An 11,297-nucleotide genomic window follows, 5' to 3' on the forward strand; every position below is an offset into this window, starting at 1 on the left:
TTTATTCATTGTGAAGTATATATTTAAACTTGGGCTATTTTCAATCAGTAGGACTTAGTGTTGTGTAGCATTTTTTCATACTAATTTTGTTTGAATGCTTTAAAAGTAAATAATATGGAAAGGAAGAAGAGGTATTTTGAGCAAACATAACTGGGAAAGAGAGTATCCCCCAGTTTACTCCAATTAGGTAGCCTGAGGGAGATTGCAGAAAGGTGTGTGTGTTTTGTGCTTGAACTCAGCTGGCAGGCTACGATGCTCTTTCCTGTGTTTTCACAAGATAGGTAAAAAGATACGTAACAGAAATTGGGTGAAACAAAACCAGTGCTTGTGCAGATCCGTCCTGCGGCATGTGCTGTGTTCTGCTGCTACTGCTTGGAAACAGAAATGGCTTGTTCTTGCTGGAAAGCAGAATCTTGGAATATTTGTAATGAATGTATCTTCTTGTGATTTTGCAGAGCATTTTCGAGTGCCTTCCGATTTGCTGCTATGAGCCTGCTACACAGCGACAGCAGCTGTGGAGCCTGGGACGGGGAGAGCGGCTGCTGCGCAGCCATGGCCAGTGCCTGCAGTGCTGGGGCCAAGGAGGACAGTGTCAGCGTTGGCAGCGGGGCCGGGAACCCTCCGAGCTCTTTCACAGAGGAAACGCAAGGGTATGATGTGGAGTTTGATCCGCCCTTGGAAAGCAAATACGAGTGCCCCATCTGTTTGATGGCTCTTCGGGAAGCTGTGCAGACGCCGTGCGGACACCGCTTCTGCAAAGGCTGCATCGTCAAATCAATCAGGTAATGGAAAAATTGTGGGAACTGCTTTTAAGAAGTTCACTTGCCAAAGTAAAACAGTTTAGAGGCAGTGAAAGCTGAACAAAACTGATCAAGGTGCACACGATGAATGGTGAGGCCGCTCCTTTAGCGTGTAATTCAATAAAGATGCTGTCTAATAAACACCACACATAGCTAAAATATTGTGAGTTTTAATAAAACAGCAATACCTCTCTCTTTGCCAGACTTAGTTTGGCCAAGTGTCTGTCTGAAAATAAGAATGTTTGTCCTCTTAAAAATTTGTTTTGGAAGAAATAAGCTCTTTTATCTAAGGGATTAAAGGCAAATCCACAAAAGAATCCTTTTGGGATGATGTGTGGTAGAATCTGGCTGTGAAGATCCCAAAAAGGAACCACTCTACACTGTGCAGGTTGCAAGTACATTAGATATTTTGCCATTTATACAAACTAACTCAGGTTATGGGTATAAAATTTTGACTGAGAAAGCATTAAAGTAAAAAGAAAAAAAAACTTGTAGTCAAATTCTCCAAATGAATTCCATCTTCATCCCAGGATTATACAAGCCGACCTTTCTTTGTGATTGCTTCGCTTGATAAGCAAGATGAGGTGGTGCAGACGCAGCATTTCCTGTTTTCTGTTCTCCCTTAACAATCGTCTGCTTTGAAGGAAGGAAAGTAGCTTTGCTTAAAAGCTGCTTAGGTGGTAGGCAGGGCAGTGGGAATGAGATGTGGAAGAAAGGAGTCTGAGCTGCAAAGAATGAATGGTTGAAAGTGAGGGAGGGGTCAGTGGCAGGTGAAATGTGCTCCAGTGTGTTGTCATCATCTCACTCCTGCCAGCAAGAATTGGAACTCCTCAGCATAAATCATATATATATATATTTTTAAAAATAGTTACTCCCTTAGCTCAAATGCCACAGTAGAAATTGGTTTGTTTTTCTTTTTTAAATTCCCCTACTGTACTGCGTATACAAGATCATTGCAGTTGTTAGAGCTCTGAAGCTGCGCGTTTAGATCGGAATATGCCAGAATTAGATAAATGCCATCTGTCCTTTTCATACCTTTACGCATAAGATCATAAGATTGTTTTCAGCACTGCCTTATAACATTGTTTTTCCCAGGCACTACTTTTTTTAGGATACAGAATGGATAGTGCTTTCCCGATTGGGCTGTCAGTCAGAGCCCAACTGGATATTCAGAGGAGTATCCGATACCCCAGAGGGCTGCGCTGCCATCCAAAGGGACCTGGACAGACTGAATAACTGGGCAGTGAGAAATCTTACTAAATTCAACAAGGCCAAGTGCAAGGTCCTGCACCTGTGGAGGAATAACCCCAGACACCAGTACAGGCTGGGGACTGACCTTCTGGAGAGCAGCTCTGCAGAGAGGGACCTGGGTGTCCTGGTGGACAACAAGTTGACCATGAGGCAGCAGTGTGCCCTTGTGGCCAAGAAGGCCAATGGGATCCTGGGGTGCAGTAAGAAGAGCATCTCCAGCAGGTCGAGGGAGGTGATCCTGCCCCTCTACTCAGCCCTGGTGAGGCCGCATCTGGAGTATTGTGTCCAGTTCTGGGCTCCACAGTACAAGGGGGATGTGGAGCTGCTGGAGAGAGTCCAGCGCAGGGCTACAAGGATGATCAGGGGCCTGGAACATCTGCCCTATGAGGAGAGGCTGAGGGAGCTGGGCCTGTTCAGCCTGGAGAAGAGAAGGCTGAGAGGAGACCTGAGCAGTGTCTATAAGTACCTCAAGGGAGGGAGTGAGGAGGATGGTGCTGGTCTCTTTTCAGGGGGGCCACCGACAGAACTAGAGGAAATGGCCAGAAACTGAAGCATCTAAAGTTCCACAGGAACTTAAGGAAAAATTTCTTAACAGTGAGGGTGACAGAGCACTGGAACAGGCTGCCCAGAGGTTGTGGAATCTCCTTCTTTGGAGATCTTCAAAACCCGCTTGGATGCAGTCCTGTGCCACGTGCTCTAGGTGACCCTGCGTGTGCAGGGGGGTTGGACTAGATGATCTCTAGAGGTCCCTTCCAACCTTAAGCATTCTATGATTCTGTGGTTGGTTTTTCATTCATCTGTATTCCTGTTCAGTTTCCATTTATGCATAGGTCAGCATTTACAGTGTATGTAAATTACTTGCATGCCAACAAATGTGTTTTCTGAATGAAATATTTTGTGGGTTTCTGGGCTTCTTTGTAGCTTCTGTCATTGTTCTGTCTGATGCCGATAATGTTTCTTCCTGGCATTCCAAGAAGGGAAAGTGTTGGAGCTGGTTACAGAAGCATGAACTTAATTTTATGTTCCTTACTTATGATAGCAAAACAGTGGGTAATTTTTCTTTCTGGGAAATGCCAAACTTTACTGCAATTGTTTGCAAGCACAGTTCTTGTTGACATCAATTTAATAGATACTTTTGAGAAAAGGGGTGCAGGTTGGTTATCTAGAAAATGCAGAATGTTCTGCCTGTGCAAAAGCGCCCATGGATCAGCTGAGGAAGCTGAGATGTGCTCAGTGCTCTGCTACTGTGAGAGCTGTGAGAGCACCCTTCTCCCTGCCTCACTCATGACACTGCTGCACCTGCGACAAATAAGCCAGACCTTGCCCAAGTGCAGTGCTTAGTGCTTAAGGAATCACAAGTCAGCTTAGCGTGAAGATGGGGTATACAAAAGCAATAGTAAACCTATGCCGTGTGTGTGTGTGTATATATATATATAAAAAACCTAAAGTCATCTATGGGTGCGTATCCACCTGATAATGCACAAGCAGCTTAAACTAAGACTTCACTTTTTAGCCTTTGTTCTGTATATTCCAGCCTAAATTCTCAAGGTGATAGTGGACAGAATATTATGTGCTTGTAAGCTCACAAGTAGGTTTTTGTATTAATGAAGGCCATTAAATTTGCAAGCCCCTCATTACCTCTGAGCTTGCAGCATTTCCTGGCAACAATAATTTTTATCTCCTTCTTTAGCTTGATTCTTCCCCTGAGAGTGTGAGTCTACAAATCCTGAAGGTAAATTAGTGCTCAACTCTGCTGAGCACTAGGAATGTCTAGTTACCAGTCGCTTCAAGGACGACCACATTCCTGGCTTTAAAGGAACTTAAGGCTACCCACAAAGGGGCCCTTGTTTGCAGCCATTCAAAACCTTCATACTAAGGTGACAAGTTTGTGCTGAGAACCTAACATACCTCATAGCAGGTAGAAAAGCTTCCTCCGTAAGCCTCAGATATGGGAAATGGTTTCGCTTCCCTTTTACATGAGTGGAGTGCTTGCAGATCTACAAGCAGTGCTAATAACCAGAAGCTCCTGCTTGGGTTACACCCTTTCCTCCTTTTACTTCACTTCCTTCTATGGATAGTATTAACCGTTTCGGTGAACACTGAGCCAGGTGGCAATTTTTTTCCCTCATCTTGGAGACTGTAGGTAGATATTTCAGATGTTTAATAGCAAATATATTGCCTCAATTCCCCCCTGAAGTCAAGTTTGAGATGCGTGTGAAAGAAGAGCAGAGTGCTTCAAGTGCCAGACTCAGTTCTAAGTGCAATGGCTCCACTGGATGCTTAATTTGGCAGTGCCGTTGATTTGGGTCGTGTAGTGTCTATAGTACAATATTGATTGATGTCATTGAGAAGCTTGTGCCAAAATAAAATGAGAACAGAGAATGATTTTTTTTTTACATTAAATATTATTTGTTTATTAAGAGATTGTCACAACCTTTTGTTGATCAAGACAAAAAATGCCTGTTTTTCTTCCCCATTTCCCAACCAGGACTGAGGAATTTAACTGTTTAACAGGGTGGGCAAGGAATTGCTGAGTAGCTCTTCAGCTGCGTGATTGTGTTGACTGTAATTGTCCATGCAGAGGAAGTTGTGCCTGTAGCTGGGAAGCTTTTTTTTTTTTTTTTTTTTTTTTTTTTTTTTTTTTTCTCCTCTCTTTGAGAAGCCTTCAATTGCCAAAAGAGCTTGTTAAGCTCAGATCTTGTCACATGCAGAACGCAGTGAGTCTGGTTGCCTGTAGTTTGGCAGTGCCCTAGGGGAAGGTGTGGGGGTTGTGGCATGGCTGAGCACTGCCAAGGCGGCTGTGAGATGAAATGGAGTGCCAGCCTTTTATTTTTTCCATGTCTTTAGGAGAACAACTCTCTGGCTTGTGGCAAAGTAGCTGTTAAGCACAAGGCCCTGGGAAGGAAGCTCCTTGTCTCTTTCTGAGATGTCTTGTGTTTTCCCCCCACTTCCTCTTGCTGCGTTGCTGATAAAGTAGTTGCTGACCAGCTCTTTCCTTATCCCACAGAGATCACAGATTCCTTCCTGTCCTCTGCAGCCCACCAGCTTTTGCCTTCTCTTCACCCTTTCAAGCAGAAGCAACAATCTGGCCTTTGATCTATTTGCCACAAATGCTCTCAGACTTTTTTTTTCCACCCTATGTATTTTTCTGTATTATTGCTATTTTCCATTAGTACTGTAGCTCAGACTTTGAGCCCTTGTGTACCTTAACTGTATTATTTAGTTGTGTGTGTTGTTGCTTTCAGAAATGAGCTAATATGGGATAATTCTTAAGGAAAATTGCAGGGGAAGAGGGTCCTCTTTGCTTATGCTTTTGGTGACTCTTGACTTCATGTGCAGGCCACCAGAACCCAACAGAGCCGCACACCGCTCTTGCCCAGGCAGCTGTGTGCGCCTCCGCATCCCCATCGCTCCCCAGGCTTGGTGCACCTCTGTATTTACATCTCAGGCCACTTCTTAAGATGACAAGAGATACTACACCTGCTCCCATATGCAGTGCCGCTGCTTAATGTCACCTTCCCTGTAATTCTTGTTGTGGTGCAGAAATAGGTTGCTGTGAGGACCAACTCGGGAGCAGCTTGGCCATTGTAAGAAAGTAATACACCTAAGAAGTGCAACAGAAAGGAGTAAAGGTTCAAAGATCTATAACTGAGAGTTTCTTTGATGTTAGAGCTGTGTGAAGCATTTACAGGAGTGGGACCCTAGCTCCTCAGACTCTCTGTATCCTCCTCTGCTTTATTTGCAGAGCATCCAGCAGAGCACTTCTCCAGTTACAAACTGCTGTATTGGAAAAATGCTGCAATCACTTAGTGCCACCTCAAGTGGAACTTGTGTGTTGGCAGTTTCTCCGGTTTGCTTTGTATAGTACAGGAAATTTGGAATCTTTTTTCATTGTCTCCATCTTTTTCTTTTCTACATTGTAGGGATGCTGGTCACAAATGTCCAGTAGACAATGAAATTCTGCTTGAAAATCAGCTATTTCCTGACAACTTTGCTAAACGAGAAATCCTCTCGTTAACGGTGAGGTGTCCCAACAAGGGCTGCTGTATGAAGATGGAATTGAGGCATTTAGAGGTGAGAATGAATTTTGAAAATATGGAACTTTGGGAAAGTAAAAATTCAAATTAACTTGAAATAAGTGGTTGTACCTGATGTCTGTTTATGCTCATTCAATGTATTGTTTGTTCAAGCCGAACTGTTTGTTTTTAGTATAACTGTAGTTAGATCATTCACAAGTGAACAACATTGTGCATGAAAAATTATATTAATACATCTTGGTCTTTAGGATAATCCTTGTTTGCCTTTGGATGAACTTTATTGGCGTACAAGTTGCATGAAGTCAGTTTAGTATTTCCGCACAGCAGTCAGATAGTTTTGATGAAATGGAAATAGTTCCTTGGTTTGGGAAAAAAAGAATACACTGCTGTACAGCTAAGGGTGCAGCTCAGTTTGCTAGAGGGCCCTGTTAAAGCTCTGAGTGGGGAAGGTCCCCACCTGAGCAGGGGGGCTGTGAGCAGCTGTCAGAGCTAAGTCACTGCAGGGATGTAGGTGTTGGCTGGCACGGAGGCAGGAGCCATAGACTGTTCCTATGGCACTGGGACAGCTGGGAGGTGGCACCTTTCTGTAATATCAAATCCTCCTTTTGCCCTGTTCAGGAGCACCAGCTGCAGTGTGACTTCTCCACCATGGAGTGCCCGCAGTGCCAAGGATCCTTCCAGAAGAACCATGTCAAAGAGCACATGACGCAGGAGTGCCCGAGACGTCAGGTCTGCTGTCCAAACTGTGCCACGTCCCTTGCTTACGAGGATAAAGAGGTACTGAGAAAAGACTCTTGCTGCTGGCAAATATAGCAAAGTTGACCATATGAAATGGTTACTAAACAGGGAAAATGCTAGCAAAGATGATCACCCTTTCATTGTTAAATGTGTGTGACATGGTTAACTCTGCATTTCCCTTTTTATTCTCCCTATCATAATGAAGCTGCACGACCAAACGTGTCCACTAGCCAATGTGTTCTGTGAATACTGCAATACAGTCCTCATCAGGGAGCAGGTAAGACTGGCCTTCTGTCTGGAGCGGGGCGTGCGGGGCACTACCCAAGAGCGGAGCTGCGCGTGGACACGTATCTGAATGGAGTGTGTGAAACGTGCATGGAGCTGTGTAAGAGTGGAGCGTGCGGCTTTATAGGAGCAGAGCATGGTTTATAGCAGGGGAGCACACGCGTTATAGAAGTGGAGGCGTGGAGAGCACCTGCGGGCCCTATAGAATTGGAGGTGTGTGGCGGGCGCACATCCTTTGTGGGAGCGGAGGCACGCAGAGCAAGCGTGCGCTTGATGGGAGCAGGGGTGTGCTTGATGGGAGCGCGGGCGCACTTGATGGGAGTGGGGGCACACGGAGTGGGGGCGCGCGCTTTATAGGAGCCAGGGTGAATGCAGCGTGTGCCCACTTGATAGGATTGAGGGTGTGTGCTTCATAGCAGCAGGGGTGCAAGGACTGCGTGCGCTCTATAGGAGCACGGGCTTTACAGGAGCGGTGGCGTGTGCTTTATAGGGGCAGGGACTGTGGGGCGCACGGGGGCTCACACATGCTTCACAGGAGGGGACATGGGTGGAGCGCGTCCTCCTTACACGGAGCGCGCACTTCATAGAAGCGTGTGCCTGTTCCTTATAGAAGGGGAGGTGCACGGAACACTTAACAGGAGCACGTGCGCTTTATAGGGGCAGAGGGGCGCACTTTATAGGAGCGGAGTCGCGCAGAGGAGTAGGGGAGCACGGAGTGCTTCACAGGGCCATGTGCACCTTAAAGGAGCGGAGGCGTGCGGAGCGCACGTGGGTGCTTCACAGGGGACAGCGCAGGGGCGCGTGGGCACTTCGGTGGGGTGCGTGTGCCTTATAGGAGCGGAGGGGCGCGTGCTATAGGAGTGGAGAGGCGCATACTGCGTGCGTGCTTCACAGGGGCACACACGCCATGTAGGAGCAGAGGTGGGCGAAGTGTGCGCACTTTTCAGGAGCGTGCGTGCCTCGTAGGAGCGGAGGGGCGTGAAGCGTGCGCCGGTGCTTCGGGTGGGTTGCACACCTTAAAGGAACGGAGGCGCGCAGAGCACGTGCACCTTATAGGACCAGAGGGGCGTGCTTTGTAGGAGTAGAGGTGCGCATAGCGCGCGCATGCTTCGCAGGGCTGCGGGCGCTTCAAAGGGGCGTGGGCGCCTCGCGTGGAGCACACGTGGGCACTTCACTAGGGATGCGTGCGCCTTATAGGAGCGGACGCGCGCGGAGCACGTGTGCCTTATAGGAGCGGAGGAGCATGCAGCGCACAGCATGGGGGGCGCGCGCCTTATAGGAGCGGAGACGCGTGGGCGCTTCGCCAGGGATGCGCGTGCCTTATAGGAGCAGAGGCGCGCAGGCGCTTCGCCAGGGATTCACGCGCCTGATAGGAGCAGAGATGTGAGGAGCGTGCGCGGGCGCTTCGCCAGGGTTACACGAGCCTTATAGGAGCGGAAGCACACAGAGCGCGCGGGCGCTTCGCCAGGGATTCACGCGCCTTATAGGAGCGGAGGCACGTGGAGCACGTGCCTCCTTTATAGGATTTTACCGGTGGTGCACATTGTTCAAGAGCAGCCCGTAGGAGCGTGGCTCATTCTTTGTGATATCTGTTCATGCGCTATTTATGTGTGGAGTTAGAGTGGTGCTTGACGGGAGCCACAGTGACGTGCGCTCTGCTGTCTTGTAGATGCCCAACCACTATGCCAACGACTGCCCTACAGCACCTATACCCTGTTTCTACAGTGCCTTTGGGTGCCCAGAGAAGGTAGGTACCTGTCTTTCCCCATTGGGGCATATTTTTGCATTTTTGTTCTTCTTTTTCTTATTTCTGTAAGTTTTGGCTGATGATAGGAACTGTCAGGGTACCCGCTGATGTGGGCCTTGAGTTTTTCAGTTTCTTTTGGATTACTAGAAAAATAAATAAAAAATAAAATAAAATATAAAATGTAAGCTAAAAAAAGGGCAGACACACATACTTTTTATTATTTTAAGATGCTCATTGTTCATCTGGTATTGGTCTTTCCAAAAGCGCTGTTCAAATTTAACCGCTATCTCTGTGGCCAATTTTATGTTTGGGTTGTAATCTGTCTGTTTGTTCTCCCCTTTCATTTCTTTTCCAATAGTCTTTTTCATTTCTTGCTGTGACCAAAGACACATAGCAGGCAGCAAAGGAAACCTGAGAATGCTCTAATTTGAGTAAACTGCACGCTTACTTTCCTTTTTTTCCTTCCTTTCCCTTCATACAGGAATGGTTGTGCACTCTTTCTAAGAATGCATTTTCTTATTCATTGTTTTCCCCACAGCTCTCTTATTTGTTATTGCATTTGGGAGTTAGAAGTCACTGCAGCAGCTCAGGGAAGAGAATGCAAAGCTGATTTAGAGCACTGAAAATTACCAAATACATGTTTAGCATGGGAGGATCCCTAATACTTTTTCCCTCTGCCGCTCTTTTGAATTGAGAAATATTTGTCTATTTTAACTTGCACCTCTTACGTTTCTCAGTTTGTTTCCTTTGGTGATTTGGCTTCTTCTCTTACTAAAATGCTTCTCTGTCATATTGCTGTACTTGATTGACAACCCGTTTCTTCTCCCATAAGGATGTGAAAGCAAACAGCAATTTAGTTTTCCCCAGAGCCCTTTTTAAGTTGTGATTGCAGATAAAGTCCCTGTGTTCCTAATGCTGTGCCTCATGTTAAATCGCAGATGCAGAGGAATGAACAGGCGCGACACATGCAAGAGTTCACACAGGTTCACATGAGAATGATGGCTCAAAGTTTTCAAAACATCAGCGCTACGGCTGCGAATCCCATACCCTTTATCAATGGCCTCCCCTTTGAGCCTACTGTCTTCTCCCATGTCTCGCACGCCCCATACAATTGCAACCCAGAAGTCGAAAACTTCAAAGAAACTATTCAGCAGCTGGAAGGTCGCCTGGTGAGGCAAGATCACCAAATCAGAGAGCTGATCGCTAAAATGGAGACTCAGAATACTCACGTGGCGGAGCTCAAACGCACCATCCGAAATCTGGAGGGGAAAATTACTGAAATGGAGGCACAACAGTGTAACGGTATTTATATCTGGAAGATTGAGAACTTCAGTGGACTTCAGAAAGCCCAGGAAGAAGAGCGACCTGTTGTGATGCACAGTCCTGGCTTCTATACTGGAAAACCTGGCTACAAGCTGTGCTTGCGCCTACACATCCAGTTACCGAGTGCTCAGCGCTGCGCTAACTTTATATCTCTGTTTGTCCACACTATGCAAGGAGAATATGACAGCCACCTACCCTGGCCTTTCCAAGGCACGATACGGCTTTCTATTTTGGATCAGTCAGAAGGACCCGAGAGGCAAAATCACGAAGAAGTCATGGAAGCCAAGCCAGAGTTGCTGGCCTTCCAGAGACCAACAATTCACCGCAATCCAAAAGGTTTTGGTTATGTGACTTTCATGCACCTGCAAACCCTGAAGCAGAGAACCTTTGTGAAGGATGATACCCTCCTGGTGCGCTGCGAGGTCCTAACGCGGCTGGACTTTAACAGTCTCCGCAGAGAGGGGTTTCAAGCTCGCAGTACTGATGGGGCTGCCTAACCTTAAAGCCTTAAACGGAGGAATGGAGCCGCTCACCATGTTCAGGCACAGATTGTGAGCATCCTTCTCTGTTTATGTAGACTCGTCGTGCAAAGATCTTAAGACTCTGTGTGTGAATCAGTGTCCTTCTGCAAGCTAATGTGGTTGATCTTCACCTGAACAGAACTTGATGTCTCTGGTACAGATTTTTTATCTGGGGGTCATGTGTTTAAACATTACTTATCATTCTTTGTAATGTACACAGCTACATGTGTGGCAAGCTAATGAAATGTTGTCAGTAATCAAAGGTTAATTGCCCACAGAAGAATCCTATGGAAGTACCTGGACATCTCTGCTTGGTGAGGCTAAGTCACATCAGAAAAGACCTTTGTGCCTTGGAACATATGTACTTATGCTGTAGCAGGGAAATATTTAAATTAGTAATGCTGAGGATTGTGGGGGGTTGTTTTGTTTTACTGATCTCAGGGAAGATTCGCCTTGGGTTTGAGATGATTTCTATGCTGACTCATCAGGAGCTCAGAATTGGCTGTGCTTTGCGTGAAATCCTAGGTCAGGGTAAGGCTTTGTTGACCTCACCTAAAGCGAGATGTGCTGTGAGAGGAGATGCTTCCTTCCTGTC

General features: G+C 46.5%; 1 protein-coding gene across 1 annotated transcript; it reads left to right on the plus strand.

Moving 5' to 3' along the window:
* The first annotated feature begins 355 nt into the window (after positions 1–355).
* On the plus strand, positions 356–10,863 carry TRAF6 (TNF receptor associated factor 6). Its single transcript, XM_010221390.2, has 6 exons — positions 356–782; positions 5,975–6,125; positions 6,707–6,865; positions 7,032–7,103; positions 8,781–8,858; positions 9,797–10,863. Exons 1-6 carry the CDS (start codon positions 487–489, stop codon positions 10,676–10,678), a joined length of 1,638 nt encoding a protein of 545 aa, XP_010219692.1. The 5' UTR covers positions 356–486; the 3' UTR covers positions 10,679–10,863.
* Positions 10,864–11,297: the final 434 nt, after the last annotated feature.

The sequence above is a fragment of the Tinamus guttatus genome, unplaced genomic scaffold, assembly GCF_059628265.1.
Source record: "Tinamus guttatus ecotype Peru unplaced genomic scaffold, ASM5962826v1 Tinamus_guttatus_pri_ptg000240l, whole genome shotgun sequence".
NCBI lineage: Eukaryota > Metazoa > Chordata > Aves > Tinamiformes > Tinamidae > Tinamus > Tinamus guttatus.

Coding starts and splice junctions, on each gene's coding strand:
- TRAF6 (XM_010221390.2), top strand. CDS start 487: ATGAGCCTGCTACACAGCGACAGCAGCTGTGGAGCCTGGGACGGGGAG. Junction 6,126..6,706: donor TGGAATTGAGGCATTTAGAG/GTGAGAATGAAT, acceptor TGCCCTGTTCAG/GAGCACCAGCTGCAGTGTGA. Junction 6,866..7,031: donor TTGCTTACGAGGATAAAGAG/GTACTGAGAAAA, acceptor ATCATAATGAAG/CTGCACGACCAAACGTGTCC.